The 27,994-nt window shown below is 41.4% G+C and overlaps 2 protein-coding genes across 7 annotated transcripts in view; one reads left to right on the forward strand and one right to left on the reverse strand.

The window, feature by feature from the left end:
* Positions 1 to 57: 57 nt before the first annotated feature.
* rfx2 (regulatory factor X, 2 (influences HLA class II expression)) lies at positions 58 to 27,982 on the reverse strand. Of its 6 annotated transcripts, none has more exons than XM_067596483.1 (18): positions 27,848 to 27,982; positions 16,772 to 16,880; positions 15,968 to 16,057; positions 13,994 to 14,076; positions 12,713 to 12,983; positions 11,332 to 11,406; positions 10,112 to 10,293; positions 9,793 to 9,912; positions 8,808 to 8,929; positions 7,769 to 7,887; positions 5,128 to 5,240; positions 4,789 to 4,940; positions 4,146 to 4,243; positions 3,769 to 3,918; positions 3,429 to 3,637; positions 3,107 to 3,260; positions 2,919 to 2,961; positions 58 to 1,857 (listed from the first exon to the last, which is right to left on the reverse strand). In XM_067596483.1, the coding sequence occupies exons 2-18, from the start codon at positions 16,877 to 16,879 to the stop codon at positions 1,736 to 1,738; spliced, it is 2,211 nt and encodes a 736-aa protein (XP_067452584.1). In that variant the 5' UTR covers position 16,880; positions 27,848 to 27,982; the 3' UTR covers positions 58 to 1,735. The 6 variants fall into 6 exon arrangements, with proteins under 6 accessions (XP_067452584.1, XP_067452585.1, XP_067452582.1 ...); XM_067596484.1 differs by lacking the exon at positions 27,848 to 27,982 and adding an exon at positions 27,377 to 27,472; XM_067596481.1 differs by lacking the exon at positions 27,848 to 27,982 and adding an exon at positions 17,286 to 17,492.
* acsbg2 (acyl-CoA synthetase bubblegum family member 2) overlaps positions 27,567 to 27,994 on the forward strand; it is a 28,377-nt gene continuing 27,949 nt past the window's right edge. Inside the window, exon 1 of the mRNA XM_067596478.1 lies at positions 27,567 to 27,951. Within this exon, the coding sequence (XP_067452579.1) occupies positions 27,690 to 27,951 (262 nt within the window). The 5' untranslated portion in view covers positions 27,567 to 27,689. The remainder of the gene's footprint in view (positions 27,952 to 27,994) is intronic.

The following is a 27,994-nucleotide window of genomic DNA, read 5'->3' on the forward strand; positions in this document are numbered from 1 at the left end:
GGGAGGGAAAATTAAATCAACCAAACCAATTTCAACACAAAGCTGATGTCAATCAAATCAGAATAGTTCATATAAATAGAAATTTCTCTTGTGACAGTTTAATAGCAACACGGGTGCAGCAGCACCACAGTAATAATTTGATTTTCATACACTGAACAATTGAGATTGGAAACAAATTTATCACACACACGCCAGTCTAATCAATTACACATCAAAGCATTTTCTTCTGATACGATGTGACCAGTACAGTGTGAGAGAAGTTAGGCAAAACACCCGAAGGCCACAGAACACACACTTTCTACATCATATAAAGATATACTGTATATATAATTTATTATGGACAAAGTCCCCAATAACGCACCGTGTTTTTCTATCTAATTCAAACAGGACATGAGACTTTATCTGAGTAACAGCATGAGGTCACAGAATCTGAAGTCGGGGGAACGTGTGCCGGCTCAGATGCCAACAAGATCCTCTCTTTTTGTGTGTGTGTGTGTGTGTGTGTGTAAAGGTTTTGGTTTTACAGGTCCAAAGCTCTAACATGTATTAATTGATCTCACTTAGAAACGTACAACCACTTTGATCAGGAAATGAGGCTCAAAGAGGAGACGGACCAGATTCCAGTTTAGGTTAAAGGGCTTCAACATCACATCTCCGTTAGGATGGATGATTTGTTCCCAACTCTGCGGCGGCTGAGTAAACTGCCACAGAAGGACTCGTTGAATGCGTCTTTATATCACATGGAGGAGCTATTACAAGATTGAAACCATTTGGAGGAACGTGGGGAACTATTTACATAAACCGCATCAGTGGCTACATTTTTTTTTTTTATTATTTTAATACTTGCCTCATGTCATCTGAGCCGAACGGAGCACAGCATAGAAAATCTGTTGAGGTAAACAAACCAACGTCTTACACAGCCAAGGTAACAGACTGAGTTCCCTGCCTTCCTGACTACTGAGGCCCTACTGCCTGACAGACAGAGCCACGGCTATGGCTAAGCTGGTGGGAACGACTGAGGGAAAGGTCCTTTGGGTCAGTAGGTTGCATGTTCATTGTTGTTTTTTACTTTTTTTTTGTTTGTTTTTTTTTGTGCTGCGAGCTGCAGCAGAGGCAACAAGGAGTACACACCTACACCTAATCAATGTTAAAGGTGCTTTGAATGTCTGAGGTTTGGAGACGATACATTCATACTGCGGTAGAGGCACAGCTGAGGGACAGATAGACATCTGTAGTGGTGGTTTCAAAGTTAGCGATCTAAGGCACTCAAATGACACTATGGCACAGCTAGTTAAAGATTGTTTTTGTTGTTGTTGTTTTTTTTTGTTTTTTTTTAAAGACCCACGTTAACGTCACACACCACCACTCAAGAGTTACACATCCGATAAAAAGGTACTGCACAAAGTCATTCACAGTTGCAACAAAAACAAAGAAAATCAGACCTGTGTTACACCCCTGTGAGTAAAAAAAAAAAAAAAAAAAAAAAAAAAAAAAGACAGACGTGAGCTTGCTCCTCGGGTCAGATTGCTGCTTCCTGGGAGAAAGATTAACGTCTTTACGAACGCTAGTGAGGGGAGGACTGACATTGCTACTCTCTTGTCTATATACATTGCACACGCTGACTGCAGACGGACGCAGTGTGCTCGGCCCAAAAGCCACAAGAGGGTCATCTTTTCAACGGAGAGAGAGATGCTGGTTGATGTGGCTTTCAGTCCGGCCCCCGTCTGGACTGGACTCACATCTCCTGCAGAGGGTGGCTCATTTCGATCCTCTCTCTCTTAACGGCTGGTTCAGTAGGACCTCTGGACGCGTCAGCATCACTGCCCAAGTCGCTCATCTCATCAGAGAAGGAGGCGTCTGGTGGCACAGGGAGGGAGGGATCGTTAAAGTCGAGAAAGTTTAGTTTCATGTCATTTGTGACCCTAAAACCAGTCAAGGGGGATGCGGAGGATGTGTGATGAGACAAAAAGACAAATACAGCAACAGTACAAAGCTTTTCCCTCAACATAAACATGGATTTTTCATAAAGCATCGCCATATCTAGCATAAGAAAGATGGTTTAAAGGATAAGTTTGACAGTATTTAAGGTTTTTCTTCTCGAATGAGACATGAAAAGACCACTAAAATGTGTTAAGTCTCACAATAATTTCTAATTTCTAATTAAGCGATTCTTTAAAAACACAGACATTTATAGTTTTATTGTTAAAAAGTGTAAAACTGCTTGACACATTTGGTCAAACAAGAGTATTTAGTGCGTTTGTTGGACTATTTTCAGCTGTGGATTAATAATTATTGCTCAGGACGTTGTATGTTGGACTGAATTAATTACAGTGTTCATCGTTAGAGCTGCAACTAACGATTATTTTCATATTTTTGATTAGTTGTTTGGTCTCTACAATGTCAGTAAAATGGTGAAAAATCTCATTGTTTCTAGAAACCTAAGCTGCAAACAGAGATGTTTAGCATTTTAGCAATTACAAAACAATTAATCAATTATCAAAATAGTTGGCAATTAATTTTCTGTTGATTGATTAATCAACTAATCATTGCTACTCTGTTCATTCTAATAAAGATATACTGTATGTCATCCAGCAACAATGAGATTGTTTCTGGACAACAATGGAGGTCTATAGCAAAGAGGAATAAGATACATCAGACTTTAGTTACACTGACGATATGTTGTAAGATTCATAAAGAACGAATGAGCTTGAGCGCCACAGACAGTGTAGGGAAAATGTAAAGAATTGAAACAGACTAACAAATTGTTGGTTTTGGTCTTTTCATGGGATTTTCTGACAATTAAAAAAGTGTAGAATTTCACTAGACTTATTCTTCAACATCTGCTTGGAAACTTTGGAGCCAGTTAGCTGTGATGTTACTAATATCAAAACTAGCACTGAGAGATAATAAAGGATTACCTTTTTCCATTAGTGATGGCATCATAGAGCTCAGGTCACTGAACTGTAATTCAAAAGATGAGAGAACATTAGTGCTGGGCCGGCTCGACAAAACAACTATTTTCAATCAGTACATGTTTACATCGATGTCATTAAAGTGTTTTGAGCGATGACACTTCTTCCCCCCTCATCAAATATCTTTTTCTTACCTCTCCCATGACAGCAATAGGAGTTTCTCCAGTGGCCTGAGCCACACGGTGTTCCACCAGGTAAAACATGTATTCATCATACAGCAGGCGGATCAAGTGGAAGGAGCCAAAACTAGCTGCACTACGCAGAGTCAGGTCTCTAATCACCATGGAGCTACAGGACGGAGAGAGAAAACACAAAGTATAAAATGCTGTTTGGTGCGTTTCACATAGTTGCTGTGTCACCGTTGTACAGATCAGTTCCTTAAAATTGAGTATAAAAACTAGACTAACGCAGTGATTTTAAGGAAAGTGTAAACAGTCCCTTTGGTGGCACCCGTACCTGTAGAAAGACCATTTGAGCAGGAACTGGCGTGCAGCCTTGGGGAAGCTGGGGCTGCCCTGGTGGGGCTTCAGGACCTGAGAGACCACATTGTCCAGCCAGGTCGCCCACTGATCCAGGGAGCTCTGCTGCTGCAGGGTGACTTTAAAGTCCTGCTCCAGACGCTGAACCACACTCTCGTCACACTGACACACCCACGACGCCTGCTCCTGTTAGACACAACAAACACACCCGACTAGTCAGCAACAGACCACAACACACAGAGTCAACAGTCTGCAACAAACATTAACATTTGTCATCTTCACATCAAAGTTTAGAATATAATCTCAGAGAGGAGCACCTGAACGTTAGCAAAGTCGACCCGGTTGAGGTCAGAGAGCATCTGGTTTATCTGGGAGGTGTTCTGGAGGACGGCGCGGGCTGCCTGGGCCAGATGGTTCAGACTGGTGTAACGTCTCAGAGTCTGTGCAAACGCACTGACCACCGCCACCTACGCAACACACACAACCACACGATCCAAAACAAACGTTACCACAGACACAATGATTTCATGTTTCTTGATATTACCCAATATTTTTAGAGAACACATTTCTGTGAGCAAACTCTAAACGTGTTTTATCTTCAGATGTTGATTATGAAAATTATGAATCATATACACGTAATCTAGAAATGACGTACATGTTAACGCAAAAAGAGATGAGAGTTTTTTCCTGTTACCTTGGTGCGGATGATTTCTTGAGGAAAGTTGGTCATGGCGTTAGTCAGCCATCCCTCCAGACTCTTGGCAAAGTTACGTATGGCCTGAGTAAGAGTGCCTGAAGGAACAAAACAGCCTAAATTAAAAACTGACTTTACTTATTTCCATTGTACATAAAGCATCACAAGCAGATGTGTATAAAGGCAGCAAAATGCACAATTCAAGAAGGTCTGTAATAAAAATAAACATCAAAATCTCTCTGAATTTAATGCTGAGGTGTGTCGATGTATTACTGGGGTTCATATGAAGGAAAACCGGACCTTTACAAATAGATTTTGCTCTTATTAATGTTTGTTCACTAATATATTATTAAAGTGAAGTGATTCAGGGTGTTGGGACCACTGACAACATGCACAAAAGGGTCACGGATTTTCCACTGTTTGCATAGTAGTTCATAGAGCTTACAGTTGTATGCAAAAGTTTGGGCACTCCTTGACAAATAACACATTTTGGTGATTTTTTAGCCTCTCTAGGGTAAAGAACATAAAACACAATATTTTCAGCAAACATTAATGCATAGTTAATAGTTTAATATGTTATAGTTTGGTGCCCAAACTTTTGCATACAACTGTAAATCCCTTAAAAAGTAACAGTGGTACTGACTGGGAACAGGACGCAGCACATCAGGGATGAGGATCTCCACCAAAGCCTGGTAAAGGATGTGGTCACAGCTCCTCATCCATAGTCTGATTGGTTCATATTTACACAGAGCTACCAGCTTCTCTCTGGGGATCACACTTTCCAGGTCATCATCACTACACATAGATGAGAAGGAAGAAAAACAGACTGTGAATGCTGCCATTCTGCAAATAATACTCTATTCTGAACTCAGCAGACATTCAGGTAAAAAGCAAAACATTTAGATGAAAAACTGTTTAAATACAAAATGTGATTTAGCCCAGACGTGACACTAAAAGGTGTGTGTAGTCTGTGTGGTCTGACCTGTTGGGGATGGTGGTGCTTCCGTCACTAGATGGCGGTGTTGAATACCAAAAGGTCTGCCAGAGTTTCTCAATGTAGTGGAACTGGAGGTTCATCACCACATCCAAAGTCGCCTGCAGGAGAGCAGCGAGGGAGGAAGGGAGGGAGAGAAAAAGCGGGGAGGGAGGGAGGGAAGAGAGGAGGGAAAAGAGGGAGGACGGGGGACAAAACATACAGAGCTGAACCATGGCAACCAGACACACACCAAGTTTCTACAGGCGGGCAGGCAGCCTCTCGCTCACTCTGGGCCCTCCTGGTTAGACAATGAGCCAGCTTAAACACAGCTCCCTGCACATTAATCATCAGGAGGATCCTAAAGGCCACGTTTAGTCTTTATCTGGAGTTTTATTTGAAGTTGATTCCACTCTTACACTTTGCATCCTGTTTGCCTTTAGAAAGCAGATTAGTCTCATAGATTTAAGCGTGCATTCGCCTCCTTTTAACAATCAGTGGCAAGGCGCTGACCTGAACTAACCCATGTGACTTCCTCTTTCCTGTTCATATGTATGAGGCTCTTAGAAAGCTTGTTATGTTGCACACAACTGAATGCAAAAGGAAGCAGAAGCAAGCTAATGATTGTAAATGATAGTTTTAGGTTTGTGGTTTATGGTTTTAGGTTTGTGGTTGAAGCAAAAGCCAAAACCTGGTTCTAAATATTAACAGAGAAACCTCCTGCTGAGGGTGAATATAAACACTTAGAGCTGTAGAAGTTGTTGAGGCCGTTCATCACACCAGAAGAAGAGTCAACGTGACTCCACGCGTCAAACTTCTTTGTTTCTGGCTTGAAACAGAACCGTATATCTCTACGTTGAGAGTCTGTCGAGTATGCGACTATGATTCACACCATGCCCAGAGATACTCCTCTTTCACTATCTGGCAGGACATGCACTTGCCGCTGGATCTTGTTACACAGCAGTGTAGGCTTCAATCACATGATATGTTTTTGCTTCCTCTCCAGCCGTCGCCATGGTAACCTTGTTTACGGTTGCCCCCAGCAACAGGTCAAACACAGAACTCCAAAACAAAAAGGAGAATTCCCCATCCCCTCTGAACAAGAAGCGTTTTGCCTCCGCAGTTTTTTCGTCGCACAGGAAAAACAGCATGCCTTAAAAAAAAAAAAAAAAAAAAAGAAAGAAAGAAAGAAAGAAAAAAATATGTGTGGAGGAGAAATAACACGTGTTCACATGCATGGTCAGAGAAAGAGCGGTCTGCGTCAGACACTCGCAAATCTTAACCCCTCACTTCGTGTTTTATTAACCATCTATTTATCTGTACTTAAAACATTCATTTAGTGGTTGATGCCTGAATGTTTGTCTGTTACCATGACAGTGATAAATACATGCCCGACAAATCTGTTTACAGCCCTGCTCAAAAAAAAAAAACAACCCCAGACTCTTTTAACTGCATGAAAGTAAAGTAAGAAATAAAGTATCGTTTCAGCCAACTTGTTTGTGCTGTAACTTTAATAAAAGCCTTGACTAATGTGTTAACAGGTCGCTGTTGGCTCGCAAATAAGGGAGGAAAAAGTGAAATGCATAAACATTAGAACACGTTGAGGCAATGAGAGCTGAGAGAGTGACAGAAATGCGCTGGCAGACAAAGACAGAAGCCCATGTGCCTGTCCGCAGACAAGGCAACACAAAGGCCCAAGGGGAGGCCACCACAAAGACACCGAGATGTCCACCCAGCGCGCTGAAAGGTTAATTGGCATGTCTTGAAAGCTGCACAGAGATGAAAAGACGGCTGGAACAAAGGGAGCGTGGTGAGGCTGGACAAGGGGAGGGCAGGGATAATATGATAAAGCCAGAGCTTCGCTGCTTTAATCACAGCCTACCTCCTGCCTGTAAAGCCCCCAAATTTTAACGTTTACTATTATTTTTCCTCTTCTCGTTGCCTGTGTGTCTCAACCTGTGGTGACGAGTTATTCTTATGCCTTATCAAATTCAATGTCTCTGAATTATGCTGTGAAATACCTATGAAATACAGTATCAGTATCATAAATTCCTGATTTACTGATTTTTTATTTTAAGTCTGACAAAGTTGTGCTTGACTAACAGACCTGTTGACACATATATATAGATATATATATCTCAATATGTGATAATTAAATCTTTAACTATTAGCAGAATACATGTAAGTACAAATACAATTTACAGTGCCATGAATTGCATCATGAAGTTCTGCTGTTTGTGTCCTTCTTTCCACTTTGTTTAGGATTAATCATGATCCACAGAGAGTTGTAGAAAGCTGTTCCAGTCATTAATCATATGTCAGTGTAGTCTCATTCCCTCTGAGGATATAGGCTGTCGTATGCTGTAGAGATTGTAAAGCCCTTTGAGGCAAATGTGTGATTTTCAGTGATATAAATAATAATTTCATTCTCTCAAACTATAACGGTGAGAGGTTTGCGAAAGACGACCTGCAGCCAGGAAGCAGACAGTAATGTGTGTGTGTGTGGTGTAACCAGGGACGAGCTATGCTGCACGTCTGAATGTGACCAAACTGAGGAGCAACCCACAGGTCAAAATGTAAATATTTGTCCAAAAGTTTCTAAGGTGGTGGAAGATGTAATAAAAATGAGTCCCGCTACGATGTGACCTACCTCACAGTGGTCTCTGTAGAGCGTCTGCAGCTTCTTGATGTCGTTCATGTTGATGCGCTCGGGCAGAGGCTGGGTGCCCAAGTCAGGAGTGGGAAACGGAGGTAAGGTGTGGGATGTATCTGCATGAAGAAAAAAGGTAGACAGGTGTCACTTGTTGCACACACACACAGTATCATGGAGTATGGAGACAGGAAACATATGAAAACTGTACGGGTAGATATAATATAGAATATTATAATTTAAGTTTACAGTATGTCAAGATTGAATCACATGTCCTATTTATAGCCCCTTTCACACATGCACTGCAACCCTGAAGTTATCTGGACATTACCCAGAGGAGCTGTATGTTGGAACGCAAATGTCCAAATCATTCAGACCGGACATTAAATGGACTTTACCCTGCCAGCTCCCTAGTCCAAAGTCCGTGTAATGTCCAATTGAGCCCAAGTGTGAATACATCAGGTAATTTTCCAGAGAATTCACAGTGAACAAGTGGGGTGTTGATGACGTTTCTATCATGCGGCTGGTGCTGGATAAACGCAGCAGGCCAGCTAAGCTGGGCCTGAACGCTCTGCTGTGAAGCTAGCGCTAATGGGAGAGACGACTTCCTGCAATTTCTCATAAAGTAAACTGCGTTTTATTTCTGGTGAAAAGCTTAGAAACGCCAAAGTACAACTACAGCATACTTTATTGCGTCATGTCCTGCCTCCCACACACTCTACCCAGGCGTCATCTCTTGCCTATCTGAGTATTTCCTGTAGGTGAGAACGTGCCTGATGCAGACAATCTCAAGTTGTGTGCAATATGTGTGAAAGGGCAACAAGAGTTTGCATGAGAAAACAGCTATTGTCTCAACAATCAAGATGCCTGCCAGTAAATTTCATGAAGTCTGACATCTACCGACAACATGTGCCTCATGTGATCTCACTAAGTAATTATGTTGGGGAAAAAATGCTCCATTATGTAAAAAACTAATCCTCAGGATCACAACATCTGTAGATACACATCATGGTGGCAGCCAACCAGCTCCTGTCTTTACCTATGTACTGCTGGTGGTGTTGGCTCTGAGCAGCCACCGACTGCTCTGGAGTGTTGTTACAGTGCTGAGAGCTCCCACACAGGCTGTCGGACATACCGTCCACCTTCTGTAGAGGTTTGAACCTACACAGACAGGAGAGGAGAGAACAGGACATCTGTGTTAGCAACGTTTGGCTACAGTCAAGAAAAAAAGAAAGAGTGTGCCACAGAAGGCTGGGAGTATGCAAGTTTTAATGCCAATGAAAATCCACACAAGATAACTCCTGGGTAAGCGCACCTTCAACCAGAGGGAGGACTAGTTAGTAAAATCACCATGGGTGTGTTTAAAAGGAAAACATTCCCAACAGTTTGCAACATTTTTCTGGTTTACTGATATGTTATTTCCCATTTGTGAAAAATGTTTTGCCTTCATTTCAGTCTGGTGGAGCATAATAGAGAAAACTCAACGGAGCAGTGACTTACATACATTCATACACCCTAAAAACTATCTGTGGGGTGAACTTTACACAATTAAACAAACACACAAGCCTTTGCTTTTAATGTTTTATGAGAATTAATCAAAAAAGGACATACAGAATTGTCCCGACACATTGCAACAGGACATTAAATGCACCACCGCTTCCATAAAAAAAAACAAAAAAAAAAAACTGTGAGCACATTGTGGCAGCACTGAACGTAGCCCTGCTGCAGTATTTGGTTTAATGTCTTGAGTTAGAAGAGCAACCATAAAAGAAAATGAAAAGGGCAAGAGCTTCAAGAAGAAAATGGGAAGGACAAAGATGAGGAGAAAACACAGCAAGCAGCAGAGAGATGGTGATGACAGTAAGGCAGCTGTTACAGCATAAATGTTATCAATATTAAAATGAGATTTATGCACAATCCTGACAATGAACGGAGCATTTCAGAAAGTTGTGACAAATGTGGCAGAGAGTAAGAGAAGTGGACAGGGAAAGGTTAAAGTATCAGATCTTAGGGAGAGTGCTGACCTCTGTTTCTGATGGACAGGCTGCTGCCTCATGGCCATGTACTGGGTGTCTTCCTGCAGCCGGTTAAGCGGAGAGTCTGGCTTCACCCGGATGCCATAGTAATGATACTTAGAGTTGCCTCTGGTGGATTCAGTGAGAGAAAAGCCAGAAACCAGTGAGGAGGAGAAGACTTGCCATCAATGTAATCACTATCATTATCCTCTTCCATCAGCAAGTCTCCAATGCCTATAAGCATCATCATATTCGTCACATCTCTAATGGTTACATGATTACTGTTATCAGCATCTTCAGCATCGCAACACTGCCTTCCTGTTTGTACCTGGTACCGAGGCGGCGGGTCCTGAGGCCCATGAAAACTGAGCGGATGAGCTTGCCGAAGGAGGCTGCGTTGACCGGATCCAGTTTCTGTTCCTGACAGTGCCGCAAGTAATGGTTATACAGGGAGCACCGGGGCAGGCTCACTCCCTCCGCAGTCTCGTAGTTGTCCAGCAGCCACTGCAGCTAAAAAACACACAGAAGAAGACACAGTCTCACAATCGGTGAGCCCAAATGTCGGCTCTGTGATATTCACCGGGCCAGCAATACAGAGGAGCAGTGGATCTTATTATCACATCAAAAGAGAGATAAGACACACACCACACACACTCCTACCTACACACACACACACATCACATCACATCACCACCTATTTTATGAGGTTTAACACCACAGAGACCATTGCACTCCCATTGTGGCTTTTGCCAACACATTTATATTCTTGAGTGAAGCGGTAAGTGACTACAGCAGAAGGAATGGCTGATTGAGTGAACACTCAAACATCTGAAGAGCTATTTATCCAATCGGAAAAATCTTCAAGACGAGGCAATATTAAGGAGGACACAGTCATCATGACCTTGACTGTTACCGGTGCTGTTATAAAGAATTTATATGAAAAATACAATAACCAATTAACTAATCAGATTTAAAGCAAATACTTCAAACGCTATTCATACAAATGATGTGGAGATTGTTTGGTGACAGCTGAGGTAAAGAGCTGGAATATAGTGAAAACATCTAAACCAAACATTTCCCCATTTGAGTAAAAATTTGGGTAGAAATACAAAGTTGTACTAAATGAATGTGTCATAAATATCTTTTAAATGTCATTATAACTCAGCATCCCAACAAGAGAATATTACAGTAATACTGCAATAAAAGTGCATGTCTTGATGTATTTACGAGTGAAAATAAAAATCTTGTATCAATCAGCTTAAATCCATGCAGAGTATTAAGACACGCATACAAGATACATCATTAAGCAAAAAGTGACAGCAAATGCAAGTTCAGATCGAGGATGAAAACTAATTGAGACAATTATGCGTGTCAGTGGGACAGTGCAGAGTAAGTAAAGCTAGCAGTAGGTGGTGTGTTCAACTTAGCACAACACGAGTAGAAACACACTGCCAACAGGTTCAGCCACAGCTTTCTTTCTTTTTTTTTTTTTTTTTTTTCCATTTTCTCTCTCATGTCCTTTTCAAAGAAAGTTCCTGATGGACTTACATGGCTGTTGAGCAGGCTGCTTTTGTGACTTGCAATTCCTTCAGACTTTTGGAGGTTTTCAATCGCCATTTCAAGCTAAAGAAAGAAGGAAGCATGCAAAAAAAAAAAGAAAAAAAAAAGAGTGGACACAGAAGGGGGAGGAGGCAAGAGAGTGAGAGAGATAAAAAATGAGACAGAAATAAGCAGACGTATATAAAAAATAAAAAAAAATTAAAAAAAAACACACAAAACAGATAAAGGAAATAAGACTGTTAGCGAGCAGCCAGATCTCTGCATTTCCATTAAAATCAGTCAGTGTTGCAGCCAAATCCATTATTGGCTAACAAAAGCATGCAAATCAAGGGACTCATAGGGTTAAGCTGCTCAGTGAAGACTTGCGGTCAGACACTCTAATGTATGCAAATAGGAACCACAAACAGGGGCACAGGTCACGTCAAGCTCAGAGACAATAGGTCAACAATGCCTACCCCCCCCCAACAATTTATCAAACAATATAACTTAGAAAGAATATTCTAAAAAAACTAAAAATCAGATAGAGTAAGTTGTAACTACGACACAAGCAAGAGTGTCATGGTATAAAACACACTGACATATAATTCTTTCTTTTGGACAACAAAAAGTGTCGGAGTCCAACTGGCTGGTAAAGTGAATGACAAAACCAGGGACGTTCTGTTGAGCTGTGGAAGAAAATCAAGTCAAAAAAGAAAAGATGTGTGGTATTGCAGCCAAACTGGAGACACAGAAGAAAAGGAAAAAGAAAGAGGCAGCGTTCCAAGCCTTAAGAAGACTCCCGAGGGCTCTTGGCCAAATGGTAATGAGCCCCAAGGGTTGCTTTGTTTCGCAGGGCGCTCAAGTGCCTGTGAAAACCTCTGAAACAAGGCAGCGCTGAATTATTTAAGCCAGTGTCCCGATTCTACAGGCTCTCTGCCCTGCTCCACTCTGCTCTCTGTGTGTTGCTGCAGAGCCAGGAGGCCCCAACTCAGGTTGCTGTGAACCCTGTGTGTCTGTTACTGCCTGTCAGGCTTGTCCTAGGAGGCTGAGTAGTCAGGACACAAGCTCACGTAGCAGTGATGACAGTTAGCACTTGTGTGCATCACACAACCCCATATGGAAGTGGGGATGTTTGCTGGGTACATTATGTTGTAAAATCCTCTTATTTATGTACTTTAGAGAACAAAAACTACAATTTGGACTTAGAGGAGTTGAGAAACAATCTTCCAAGTATATTCTGTACTGTTCAATGACTTACTTGCACAGTCATTCAGTCTTTGGAGGGTGTAAACCTCTGATTTACAACTTTTTTTTGCTTGCTCATCAATCTTTCTATAATGCAAACCATGCTGCAGAACGCCACAAGGACACTGGGGTGAGTATTGCTCACCATGGCTGAGGAGGAGCGAGAGGAGTGTGATATGTGGTTGCGGCTTCCCTCCATGCTTCCTCCATGGATTAGGTAGGTGCTGCCGCTGGAGATGATGTGGCTGCTGCCCACGTCCATGGCGATGCCCACCATGCCATGAGGGGGCACCCCTCCGCTGGCAGAGGAGACCACTGTGGTGACATGAGCTCCACCAGCCTGTGAGTCAAAGTAAGCTCCGCCACTGCTCTGCCCATACAACTGAGCCTCAGGGTTGTAGGAGTAGGCCGCTCGGCTGTGGAGAGATCATTGTAATTAGTATGCAGTGATGTCATTCAATGAAAATAAATTTCAAGATCACTGATTAATTTTAGGATGTCCTATGCAGTAGAGCAATGTAGAACTATGCTCCGTTTAAGAGGTTTTCATAGATAACAAAATAATTGATGTCATTGAAATATTTGGTTATGCTGGAATCATATCAGACATCAAACTGTGGGAAAAAACTCACTTTGGCTTCATTTAATTTTAATGACGTTTTGATTCGAGCCACTTTAAAAGCAGTTGGATGTGCCACAGTTAAAATGATGAGGAAAGCAGTCTGGAAAGTCTTATTTGTCATTACACCCCTTATCCAGCACTTATTCATGCATAATTCAAGATGACTCCGAAAATGGAGTGGAGTCAAATATTATTCACAGTGTTGTGTCTCCGCAATTTCAAAAGCTAAAGCCTTTTTTATTAAACTTAGGTATCTTACATTAACAAAATGGCAACTTTTGAGTAATTCTTTTGAATGAAAATGAACTACTATACATTAGGGCAATATTGAAACTTATGTATGCACACAAAACCACATAAACATTAAAAATAACTTTCTTGTAGATATTTATTACTATTTTTTTCTCAACAAAACACGACTATTAAAGATTCCCTGCAGACACATTTTAAGTCATTTCAAAACACTGCTTGGAATAATCATTTGTTGTGCATATCGGACCATTATTGGCTTCATATCTAGATGTGATGTCACAAAAACTTGCTCTTATGTCCACGTGTTAAACTGAGATTCAAGGTGAAAACAGAGAAACCTCTCCACTTGAAAACAGTCTTCTAGTGTCAGTTGCTGCACATACGTCATTCTGCACAGTGAAACTCAAACATCCGAGTGAAATAACAATAAGCACAACACATTTTTGAGTGGAGTGTTATGCTTTTACATTTTATTTCATGGTCTAGTTGAACTACACTATAAAAACACCATACCATTTTGCTATAAATGTGGAATGACATAACATTTCTTACATAGTTCCATTGGTGTAAACAGCCTCCCCACTTTCTCCTACATATTGGACCTGTGATGGATAGACGTGCTGCACCTGTTGCACCTACAGAGAAACAACAGTAGAATTAAAGCTTTATACCTTCCTTACTTGAGATTTAATCACAGGCTGTCACTGAGATTGTAATTTAACCTTTTTTTTTTAAATTTGGCAACAGATTGATATAACTGCATGTGTGTATAGGCATGTGCACACCCATATGTGTGCGTATATACAGTGCAGTGAAAAAGTCTGTCCACCCCTTTTTGTTTTTGTACAATTATTTGTCAGAAGCAGAAGCCCCAACAATATAATTTGATATTTAAATGCCTATTGTAATTGGCCCTTCACAGGTTTTTGTGTGTATGTTCTGTATATTCAAAGTGGCAAATAAGTACAATAAGTACACATCAGTAACTCTGAAAAGGAAGTAGGAGTAAAAGTAATTTGGTTACATGGAAATCACAAAAATTAAATCCTAAAAAAATTAGAGTTTATTAAAATTTAAATTAAATTATAACTTTACCATGTAATACAATAACAATGTTGGTGAAATCATAATGGAACTTATTTGAACTTGTATTGATAAAGACATACTTGATTTGATAAACATCACAACTGATGATGAATAACATACTGAAAAATAAACATGATGAAAAACAGGTAGTTAACTGTCCATCTGCTGCTGGTCGGTCTTGTGGCCGATGATATCACCTGACACCAAAGACCAGCTAATAGCAGACAGTCAGGTCTGTCCCTGCTATTCAACATTAGACGTTAAGACATCACACAGATTTGGTGTTGGGATTTGGTTCAAGCCCCCAGGAACATTACTGGGCTGTGCAGCAATTTTGGTGGTGTAGTGGCCAAACTGCATCAAACTGCATGTCACATCATACCCTGGAAACTAGAGAAGACCTTTACACATCATCACAGAAAAAGAAGCAGAGGTAAAGCTAAGAAAACAAGAGTCTACAGCCATGCTAGCAGCTCAGTGAGGCTGTACGTAGGCACAGCGGTGCTTTAAACTAAATGCTAAGGTTGATGACAATGCTAACATGCTGATGCTAAGCAGATATAATGTTTACTATGTTCACCGTGTTAATTCAGCTTGCTAACATTTGCTAATTAGCACTAAACACAATGTACAGCTAAGGCTGATGGATTTAGTCTCGCATCCTCTGGGTACCATGAATGTCTGTACAAAATTTCATGGCAATCCATCCAATAGTTGTCGAAATATTTCAGTCAGGACCAACTGAATGAGAGACATTACCACCCCTAAAGCAGAGCCGCTAGCAAGGCCAAAAGCTCCTCATCATCACACACATTTAAAAATAACTTTTTTGATTACCAACCATTAGTGCCAAAATTTAATTAAAAGCCGCTAAGAGTTGTATAAAGATATTATTTTCATGTCATTCATGTATGCAGGCAGTGGGCCAGGCTCAGCCAGAGAAAGACACTTAGGCGCACCCATGATGGGCACAGGAAGGAAGCAGGAGAAACATTTCAGCTCTGCATGAGCAGCTTTCAGTGGAATGAATGGGCTGCAATGTTTGGGATCTTCACCCAGTGGTGTGGTTACTGTTTAACTTGTTTATTATCTAAACAATCTACTATCTAACTCCCCCAGTTTGACTGTTATTGTTTAACCTGAATGTAAATTCTGACCCCAGTGAGACATGAAAAGTTAATCAAATATTTGTCAGTGACACAAATAAGCCTTATGAAGCAGACTATATACTTATCTTGCTCATCCTGGACTCCATTTATTTGAATTGATATAAATAATATAGTTTTCTTATCTTACTTTACTGTAAAAGAAAACAGTGTGTGGGTCTCAGGCTCAGTCACAAGTTAAGATAATTTAATTTTTCTTAAAACTGAACAAAAAGAGTCAAGGGGTGTACAAATATTTTCACAGCACTGTATATGTATGTACAGTACTGTGTACCTGCTGAGGGACCTGTTGAACCCTGGGTACTGAAAGCTGCTGTACTTGTCCTCCCTTCTGAGCTGAGCCTGTGGCTTGAACCAGCACCCTCTGTGTAGATACAAGACATAACTCAATTACATAGGTATGCACGCACAATCACACACACATACGCACAAACACACATCATTGTTAGCATATGACTGCCAACAAATGCCTTTCTTAAGCCCTCTTTAAGCAACGCCTAATAGATTTATGCTCCTTACATGAAAAAATGAGTAAAAAATAATTGAAAGCCTACACTTCTCTGTAAAAGTCTGACAAACTGAATGTCTGATTTGTAAAGCGAAGCACTGTTAATTTCTCAATGTCGTTAACTGATTACAGGCAATGGACAACAGAAATTCTGGCTATTCTATAGGTCTGTATTTTTCCTATAGCCTAAAATGGCTAAATGGATGAAATGGTTGAGTAACGCAAGGAGAAGTAACTGCAAAAGCTGGCATGGTAAATGAATACAAGAGGCATCTGTTGGCAGAGTGGAGGGGTGGCAGTTGTGGTTGCTGACAAGTTACAAATTGGAAACACTACAAAAAGTGTTTTTATTTATTGCAGGTGCTGCAAGGAGGAGAGATTCCTTGTCAAGATACTGTAAGGTTTTCTTTACAGACACCATGCACAAGCACTCATGTAGCAAGTAGTTGGTTTGGTTTCCAAAACAACTTTTCTTTTATACAGAACAGTTACTGCAAATACTCGTGACAGACTTTCCCCATTTGTCCTGTCATTACAGTAGCAGTTAGCGAGGCGGAGGTGGCACCCTACCTGCTGGGAGGCTGGGACAGGCTGTACCACAGGCGCCTGGGCTGATGATGACGTCCGCAGTGTTGCCACGCTGGTCGTGGTGTCTGACCCTCCCTCGGAGCTCTGCATGCTGGGTTGCACGGGGAGAGATGAAGAAAGAGAAAGAAGAAAAGACGTGAGATGGGGGGAATCTCATACCAGATTGAAGAAATACTTTTACAGGTAATACTGAAGCCTGAAAGAAAAGGATAAGAGCTTTTCAAGTCTATACATATGGACAGCCATACTAAATAAATGCTTTTCCACCCCACCCCCTTCTTTCATGGAGCCACCGGGGCATTCATTGTCCCCCAGGGGGTTTCTGGCTTTGCCAAGTCAAGCTGAGCCAGTGAAGCTTTCAGAGCCCCAGAGGCAGCCCACCTTTGGCCTTAATCAATGGCAAAATACGCAGCCCAACAGTATTACACAGACACTTCTTGTCCTGCTGACAGGACAGACCCAGGTGGGAAAGTTACAGTACAGGAGTTCAAGTTACCAAAAGGACTGAACTGCTTCCTGAGGACCAAACCCATTGCTGCCACTCGGCTTTCCACTGGGTGACAATGTGCGCAGCATAGCAAAGGGGAGCTAAAAATGGAGTGACACAAAGGCTCTCTTTTCAAAAAAAGGACAGAGAGGGAAAGAGCGGGAGCAAGGGAGGGATAAGAGAAGAATGGAGCTGCAAGGGGGAGTAAGCAGATAAAAAACAACTTCCCCACTCTCTCCAAAAAAGAAAAAAAACGAAGGGGGGAAAAAGATGAAAATGGCAGTGGGGCTCCAGCCCCTGCCAGGGTCCTGATGATATCCAGCGTTTGTTTCGAACGAGAGCCGTTCTCTGAGGGCTCCAATAATCCAGCTGATATGAGGAAATTCCTCAATGCTTTGTAAACGTTTGTCGGTTGCTATGGTGAGGATTCCATGACGACCACCCCCAACTCAACCCCCCTCCTCCCCTCCCCGTTCACTCCTCTATTTTTCCCCCCCTTTATAAAGCTCTTGCACAGGAACTTTCGAGTGCGACCGCAAAGAGACGAGGGGGAGAAGGATTAGAATAAGGGAGAGGGAGATACAGCACTCTTAGGGGTGGGTTGAATTGATGAGCAGTCTGTGGTTAAAGGCAGGAGCAGCAGGAGAAGTCTGTAGGTAGACAGCAGAACAGTGTTAACCAGGAGCGTTACAGCTCAGATCCACAAGACGCAACCTGCTCAAGACACCCTGTGATTACTCATAACACAGGACATGCTATACAATGTTATTTTAATTTGCGGAAATAGACCTTACTCAATAATCTGAAGGCTGAGCTGTTAGATACACGCAACAGGTGCAGCAAGGCTTGTCTCTTGGCTTTCTCAAGACTAAACAAAAACTTTCTGAGTGACGAGGCTTCATGATTCAAGCTATTAAACGATTTTAAGCCTCTTTCTCATCTCCCTGCATCCAATCTCCCTGCATCCATTGCATCGAACCATCAATAAATGACACGACCGTGACAAATTGAACTCAGACAGAGAGAGCAGAAACAAAAACAGATCTAATGTGAGACCTACTGAACAGCAACAGTGAAAAAAAAAAAAAAAAAGCTTTGGAGGGACAACAAAAACAAGGGCAAAATGAGTCAGAATCAAGGAAACCCCAATGGTGATATAGAGGAAGAGGAAATAAATTTGACCAAACCAAACTCCCAACAAAAATGCTGTGCTAATACCAAAATAGGAGTCACATCCTTTTTTGTGGAACGTTTTCATAGTTTGAGACCATGATGATACAGGGTAACACCACTAATTTCACCAACCACCTGAAACCCCGCCGCTAAGTACAACATAATGAAGCCATCATGGAAACTACCACAAAAAAACCCCACCACACGATCAGTGTATTTCTACAACCAAAACATTCTTGCAGGCAAAAAGGAGATTACAAGGGTAAATGTTTCATGAACACATGGTTTTCTTGCAGATCTTGACACCAAACTGTAATCTCAACTCGACTAGACTGGACTAGAAAAATTGGGATTCTCATTTTATCCAGTATCCAGCTGCATTAAAACCACATGTTGACTCACATGGAGGAGAGAGTTTGTCACTTTCACATTTTATTTGTGTAGCTGATGTTAATTATGGCATCAGTCCTCCAATCACAGCTCTCTATGGTAGTTGATAAGTAATCTAACACATAAATCATCTGCACAAACCGAGGTAATTGAGCAACCAACTGTGTTGAGTTTCAAACCATCAACAGTGAGTTGAGGGGAAATTTGATGGTGCGGGGGTGCCATAGCAAAATCAGAGAGTGTACCTTTAAGATAGAAAAACAACTGATTTGGGCGTGCCACCACTGACATTTTCCATGTGTGGAGCTTTTGCCACAGGCAAGGACCTACTGCTCTGCTAAATGACTAATACACTGAGTGGAGGAGGCCTATGTTGAAATCCCTGATACTGTATGTGTCAATCTTCAATCACACAAATGGACCCAAAAACCATATTGAGTGTACCCTGAGCAGACCTCTTCAATGTGTTTGTTAGCAAGGCACAATTAGCACTTGTATGTAAAGACTCTCATATTCTATTACCATTTTTCTTCACACCTCTTTACTGTATGTCATGAAAATACCAAAAGACTATTATCAGAATGATGCTAACAAGGAGCGAACATTTTAAAAGCCACTCCAATACTCAGGCATGTTTCTAAAGAAAAGAATTTGTCTATGGAGTGTCAGCTGAGTTATAAATACACTTGTAACAATCCCATTATTTATCTTTAGACTTAGATTAGTCATTTTCACCAAAGGAAGTGAAAGAAGCTTGAGGTCTTCTTTATGCCATTAAGGAGAGGGCGGCACGGAAAGATGGTGGGGGATCAGGAAACAGACCACTGACCTGCACGTTTTCATTCATTAAAGCTCAATTAAAGCGCTGGCTTTAATAGGTATGATGAAGTGTGTCAAATCACTGGGTTTGAGGGGAGAGTGCTTAGTGTTCAGGGAAGGTTAAAAGCCACACAAATTCCCCACCAGCAAGCTCTGAAATGCACAAAAGTAGCACACAGCAGGGGATATAGCACACTGCTGTAAAACGCTACTCTGGATGGACCGAACCTTTCTGCTTCCAACTCAGAGACAACTTCACACACACGAGTCCGTTTTCATGTCAAGTCTGCGAGCCTGGTTTCATTCAGGCAAATCCCAGATGAGCACTTAACATTACAACAACAGCCCCCCCCCAGCCCAACTCCCTCCTTTAAAGATTTACCTGAGTTTTAAAAGATATACGGCAACAAGAGAAGAATATTTAAGGCTTTACAAACTGTCACTAACTCTATAGTCTATAATGTTAACAGCACAGACAAGATTTAAACATATGTCACTGACAGATCTAACTTAAACAGGGCTCAATCAGAGAAAAACACATACAGATGTTCAATTAAAAGCAGGAGCCCACAGTCTTGGCTCATGTTTGCACTGGCCCACATTGTTTGCAGAGCAACAACGGTTGCTAGTGGCAACACTGTCCACTCCCGTTTCCAGGAGCCTGTTGCTATGCAACCAACAGAATACTTCCCAAACCAAACAATGCCATCCCCCCACCTGATCCCTCTATCTCACGCTAAGTAGAAACTTACAACAATAAATACTATGTAAGCTATTAATTTCAGACACCGGGGGACATAGAAGCAGAGTTATTCCTGTGTTGCAGTTATATAAAAATGTACAGAGTTTATACTGGTTTAGACTTGATTGAGGAAGACAGGATGACTTGATTGAGGAGGACAGGATGAAGTGCTCTGTTTTTGTAACTACTCGGTGATCAAAAAAAAAGGAGGAATGTTTAAGTCATCAGGGGCACAACAGTCTATTCTTCGAGGTTGCTTTACACTCATGCCACCCAAAAACAACACTCTCAAAACCAAGTCAAGTCTTTCCAAAGTTCCTTTAGAGGAGCAGATAGTAAAACAGTTTGAGCAGAGTGATACTTTTTTCCAACTCAGGAGAAGATAAAACAACATGAAACAGAGGCAGACACTTGTTGCTTTTGAAGGGACGTCTATTGGGGACATTTGTTTAGCACTTGACAGATGCATCGCTCTGCCACACCTTTAATACATGTACCACAGAGAAGCAACAGGCTTCTGAAGTGGCTTCAACATGTGTTCCTTTATTTAAGAATTCATGTAGTCGATATTATTTCCATTAGAAAACAAATTGCATGGTCATTTTGGGATTTGAAAAACTCCCACTTAGACTTGCTTTTCTTTGATTTCATTAAAAGACCCTATAAGATCACTCAGGCACACGCGCTCACACAAAGAGCGAATTAAGATATGATAGAGATTTCCACAACAGAGGCTGTTCTTCAAGCCTGTCTCATTAATTCATGGCTAATCCAATCAAAGCGGCTCTTGGGGTCTGCTGATGGCAGAGTTTGAGGGGGAGCGAGGGAGAGAGAAAGAGAGAGAGAGAGCAGAAATAGGAGGCAACCGACCACGGTGTCTGATCTAAGCATCCCCCCCCCCCAGCTCACCTCCCCACCTCTGGTCATCAGCACAACCTGTCCACTCTGTCACCATGTGTGCTGCAGGCCTGACAGCCATAGAGAGAAAGATCAAACCGTTGCCATGGAGATTGTGTGTTCGCCCATGCTCTACACTAGCGACTTCCTCCCCCAACACCCTACCTCTTCTAACCCTTTCCAGATTTCCACAGCCCCCCCCCCCCCAGCCCCCTCCACTTCCACCCACCTTCATCCTCAACATCTCAAGATGAAGAATGAGGATTTGAAACTGCACATTTTGACAAGTTAAACTGGAAAACACAACAAAGACAGGCGGCGAGGGAGGGGGGGAGGTCACAAATGGAAAGGTAATCAGACTATACTCTGACGCGTCTCTGTCTTTGACGAGTATTTATTTATCTAATGTGTTTCGAGGCTGCCGCACCGATGACACAAAGGAAGGAACTTCACCCAAGTCACCTAGGCTGCTTGAGAGGATGTTGGAGACTAAAGAGCAAACTAAAAATATAGAAATGTTAACAGTCACATTGCATAATATCTGTTTTATTCCTTTGTCACACCTGCCAAGGCTGCACAATCCTCTAAATGTGTTATTTTAATAACAGAAAATATTCAGAAAAAGCAGCAGTCTGTGAGAAAATAGAAAAATGTTTGAAAATGCCCTTGAGCTTGTTAAAATTAAATATATTTTTTAAATTCCTGATCCACAGTGATTCCTGATCTGGATCTAAAACAAAAATGAATTATGTGTTCCTTGGGCCGCAGCCTTCATGTCTTTCCACCTAATTTCATTGAAATCTCTTAACAAGTTAATGAGATATCCTGCTAATTATCAGACAAACATTAAGAACTGAAAACACAACCTCCGGCGAGGAGGCTATGTTGCTGTCTCTTCTCAAAGTGACAACATTAAATCAAAACTAATCATCGAGACTGACAACTTGAAGTGATTAAGTATCCTAACACTTTAGCCTAGCCCAGACTTGTAATCCTCCTCTGCGGAAGTACAACACACCAGACCAAAGGTGCTCATTGCTCTCATAAAACAGGTGTGTATCCAACCTGTGAGACTTGGGAGTTTTATTTCCTAAGGATCCACATTCTGCAGAGATAACCTCAGATACTGGCAGCGTGCTGTGTCTATCTTGACCGATGAATCTCAGATAGGCGTTATGTTGCACTGGAGGAGTTTTCATTCTTGGCAAGCATTCATCCCACACGGATATGATACTGGGAATCATTTTACTGTATGTACAGTATGGTTTTACAAGCACTACTCGACACTAACAGTGAGTCACCAGTTAATGCTTTAAATCTGAGATGGATCCAAGTGTCTGTTGTTCATGCAGTAAATACTGTGCCACGCTGAATACTACCCTTCAACCTCAGAATTAAGTATTTAATACCTTTTTCCACACACAAACCCTGGTGCAAGACACTTGATATTAAACACATGTACATTTGACAGTTTATACCTGAATAGTGCACACAGGTAAATATTGGATTGATGCCATTTGCACAAGACTCAAATGTGTAACTGTGGGGGGTTTTTTTTCCAGTGTCTTTTAATATGTTTACCGCAATGTGGTTTTAACAAATTACGTGCAAGACTCGTGTTTAAGCATAATTTGAGTCATACTTGCATGTTCCAAAAATCCCTTAAATTCAACCTTTCATATTGAAACTTAACAGTGTCAGTTGCAGCCAAACTCCATCTTAGCAGCTGTTACAGCTGGCCGCAAATGGAGTGGACTTAATTGGTGTGAGAGTCCACATAATGCTACTGAACTAATGATTTCTGCACAAAACATTGCTGAGATGATGTCCGGGTTTTAAATCATCATCTCTGCTGTCAGCAGTCAAGATTCAGTACAAGATAAGCTTCTAAAATTAAAAATGATGTATTGCATAATCTCAGCAGTATTCATACACTAATTTACTAATGATCCTTCAGTGTCATTTGCAGAACATTTAACATCAAATTACTTAGGGATCTAACAAGTGTTTCTGCGTGGCAGTTTGCATTCAGACGGCATTTACATTACAGTATTTAAACCCTATTTAGTTGTCATTTCTCTCTTTGCCTTCCATTTTGTTTAACTGACTGAAACTTTTTAAAATATTTTAAACTTCAAACTTTTTTTCCATTTTGGTACCAGACAGATTTTGCTACCCTACAATGTAAGTAATTTACAATTTTCAACACTCTTGCAGCAGGCGACACAAATGCTGTCCATTCTTAAATGAAAATAATTAGCATACATTGCTGCTTTTATATATGTACCCCCCCATATTGAACATTGCAACATTAACATTTACTCTCTTCTGAAGCTAATGAGTGGGAGGAATGGGATCTAAGGGTTGCACTGTTAAAGGATATCCACCTTCTAGTTGTTTCCATCTGTGACAATGGTGTCTTCTCCTATTGTTCCCCACCAGAGCTCCTCATTAAAGAGCTTCTGAGGAGCCATTCTGGAGATCCAACAAATTCAGCAACCTAAAACTACTGAGTGCGTCTACTCCTTGGCAAATGTGTCCAAATCTCACTCCACTGATTGCCTAATCTGGGTTCTGGTAGTTACTTTGTAGCTGCTTTACACTGACTTAAGTTCTTCTTTTTTTTTTTAATAAACATCTCTTAACAAACTAGTCTAAAACTCTACAAAAGAAAGGAAAAGTGAGAAGAGGATGGGGGCGGCTACTATCAGTGCCTGAAAGAGAGGGAAGGGGGGCAGTCATTGTAATGCAAATGTCACTGCCTTGTCTGCTGTTTGTGGCAGGAAATTTAATTAGCAGTTGTGTAGCTACGATACAAACAGGTGGAATGTTAAGAATGCTCCTGATGACACACACACACAGACAGAAGAGACAGACTGAAAAACATTTCATTTCGCAACGAGTTTCAACTTGTTGCCACCGCACAAGGGCCAATCAGCTGCAGCATTTTTTTTTTTTTTTTTTTGGTATTTGACGAGATTTATTTCTTTGTATCCTAGCAGCGCAAGCCAACAATGATTTCCAAAAATCTTTGTAGCTGGAAGACTCGATGTGACAGACACGAGGACACTTAAACTATTTTTCTTTCAACAGATTCTTATAAAACGGTAACAAGCTCTTAACAAATAAATGAATTATGAAACTGAAACATTCATGTGTACAAATGGTACTATTAATTTCCACTTAACAAGCCCCACAAGGCATTCTCCTCTCAGTTCTTCTGCTTTGCTCTGTGATTTCCTGACATGCTTTTGACTGGAGTTATGGGATAAGCCATTAAAACAATGTTAATATCAGACAACGAAATGTGCAAAAAGCCTAAGCAGTTCAGTTAGCACAGCAGGATGTAAATGCAACTCTATACATGAATATGATCAACTGTAAACAGCAGCAGTGAAAGTGATGGCAGTGACTCGGTCCGTGTCTATATCTGTAGCTGGCTATTGGATTGAGAACTTCTCCCTGGGGCGGCAGTGGGCCTCATCAAGATAAGCTAAATACAGCATGAGCAAACACACACACAAGCACATCCACACAGTACACTCATGTATGCACACACACACACTGCATATACACACACACACACACACACACATACACACACAGAACATGTGACCAAAAGCTGTGTCAGGTCACCCGCTGCCCAAGAGACCACTGCAGCTGTCCTATTGATAGCTAAACTGTACTACACACACGGGTCCATTAAACACTCAAAATGGCACAAGGTAATGGTGAACACTGCTACATACAATCATACCAGCAACTCCAGGGATGGTTGAAAAGAAAAGCTAGAGAATAGGGGAATTATTAAGCCTAAAGAAGGTGCATAATTTTCTGTAAATCACAGGCCACGGTGGCATTCATCCCTGAAATGGACCAAAGCATGACCACAATCAGAGAGTGCAGGCTATGCCAATAAAAGCAAGCTCTGTCACTGCACATTAGAATATATTAATTTAGTGTTACTGTGCTATGGTGTGGCCAGTTTGCAATTTCAGACAGGCAGACAAATGATATATAACCTACAACAGAGCTGCCCAAAATAAAAAAATTATTTTCCTCCCATTTTATATGAACATCCTTATCAATCCCTTTTTCTACTCTGCAAGCCGGCGTAAGAGATTTCTGCATAAAAGTGCAATGAAATATGTTAACCTCAACTACCGCCAGCTGCATTCCACTTTGTTTAATTCTCCTTTCTAAGCACCTTTTCTCTCTGGCCTGCCTCTGCAAGCCAGAACTATGCACTTTTACCACAAAGAGGGAGATGAAAATAACCTGATTAAAAACACTGACTTTTAAAAGAATAACATTTCGCCCCCCTGGCCCAATCCATCCCCTTTTCTTTCCATGACTTGGGTGTATTTGTGTATCAAGTTGCCATGTAAACATAACATTGTCACGCTCAAATTGGGGGGGTGGGGTTGGTGGGGGTTACACAGAGTTTCAGCGCAGTCATTTCTTTATTTTTCTTTGTAGCTGAAGAGGGCTGTCTGACCAATCAAAGTTACGTTTCCCTCTCTGACACTTACTTCAAAACAAGCTGAGTCTTCTGCTAATGTGCATTCAATTCATCGTCCACATACTCCGGCCAAAAGTACGGAAGTAACATCAGTGGGAGAGGGAAGTTTCATGAACTTCACATTTGAATATATTACACAGACTAGTTAATAATTATGATTAATATAAGCATGTTCAGACCTGCTTTGCGATAGCTTTTCATCTAAAAGGAAATACATATTGGACTGCATCGATAATATATCTACTTAAATGAATCATTCAGCCTTCTTCCTTTAGAAAATGAATACTTAATGGAAACACACATTTGAAAGGTTAAACTGGATTCATTAATAGCATGCAGAGAGGGCATTAATTAGACAAATTTTCATGCTGCAAAGATTCTTCCTGATGCTTCAATAGCAAACATCATCACAAATGACCGAGCACCTGACAGCTGTCTCTGAAAAGATAGTTCATTAGAATAGCTCTATCTCAAGAGACAAAACAAAATCCCAAAAGGAGATTAAAAGGTATGTAAAAGGGCTGGAAAGCAGCCACAAAGCCACACTGTAAAAACTAATGAAAGGGAGAATTTAAACTCATGGGGAGGGGGGGGGGATACTTTCCCTTGATTTCTCATTATTGCTACAGCCCAGATTGATATGAGCCTTCAACTCTGCAGAGAGGTCAACAGCAACCCAAATGAGACCTGCCATTTGAACAATGAAGCAATACCACTGTGATCAACACGGCTATTAGAAAACAAATTACTAATGGGTCTGTTCAAAGGGTACAGCATCAGTAAAAATTAGACAGGTTTGTACAAAAATTAGACACAAAAATTAAACTCCCTGGGATGAAATTAGTTACAGAATAGGCTCAGTGGCTTACAAGTGTATTTTAATTACTGCATAATTCATAAAGCACATAGACTCTTTAACTTTAAACACTGAACCTCTTTTCCAGGACTGTAAAAACAAGACCGAGTAATATGAAGAACCATCATGGCACCACCTAGCTGTAACATTTCCAGCCATTCAAGCCATTTATAAAATATGAGAAACTTTGTAACTTTGGAAAGTACCGACTTTGTTCCGTTTAGATCATGGCAAATACAATAGTCGAGGATTAACAGAGACTTGTTTATCATGACAGTCCACTATGCTCCTGAAATAAAGATCACGGGAGGCACCAGGTTTGGTAACGTGAAAAACCGTGAGGGTCGTGTCGTCGCCGGTAGAAGTTCATCTATATTCGTGCTCGACTCTGTCTGTTTAAGTTCATTTTTTACGGCTCAATTTGTGAAGTTGAAAAATCGCCACAGAGAAGCTGACGAGCAGCTTTCCTGAAAAGAAAGTTATCCTCCTGTTGAGTTCTGGCTTACTCGTAAGAGGACGTCAGTTTCAGTCTGAGCCTCCAGCACTAATAACGCTGCTAACGCTAGCTTGCTATAGTTAACGCTGCCACCTGCTTGAAAATACGGCTCTGATAAAAGATACTCCAAAGCTGAAAAGTTAGTCCGTGGTGCGACGAACAAGACCGAGCTGCCGTTAACAACGTGACAAACGTTTGAACTCACAACTGAACTTGCACTCATCGCTGCTGGCTGTCTAAATTAGCATTAGCCGGAGCTTGACCGGTGACGCTAGCCTAACCAGCCATCCATCCTGCTGGGATCGAGCTGAAAAGCGCGTTCACATCTCCACAGAGCATAGCAACAAGTGTAAAGTGATGTTGAATACGTTTTTGAGTTGGATTAACATTGACGCTGTGAGTAGCGTTCACGTTTAAGTGTAGCAAAACAAGTAGTAGACGTGAAGTAGATGTTTTTCCAAGCTTGACAGCGGGTGTAAAAAAGCTATTGCCGGCGATAGGGGGGAACGTCAGTTAAGATGAAGAGTGGAAAGCCGTTCTCTCAACTTGGGGCGGATGCCACAAAAGAAGGGAAAGTTATGTTGTGGAAAATAACCAACACTGCTAGCAACGATCTCAGAGTACTCCTCTCCACAGTGAGATTAATTCATGTTAAATTCTATAAGGATATAGTCACCTTTGCCTTGAGAAAAGTTCTGCCCTGGCTCTGCTCTCTTTCCTCACTCTCCCACGGTGACCTCCAGATGCTGCTGCTGCTGTTGCTGAGTGTTGCGCCCGTTGGTAAGTAACTGTCTCCACGGCTACAGTCACTATGGCGCGACGG

The sequence above is a fragment of the Thunnus thynnus genome, chromosome 8, assembly GCF_963924715.1.
Source record: "Thunnus thynnus chromosome 8, fThuThy2.1, whole genome shotgun sequence".
NCBI classification, from domain to species: Eukaryota; Metazoa; Chordata; class Actinopteri; order Scombriformes; family Scombridae; genus Thunnus; species Thunnus thynnus.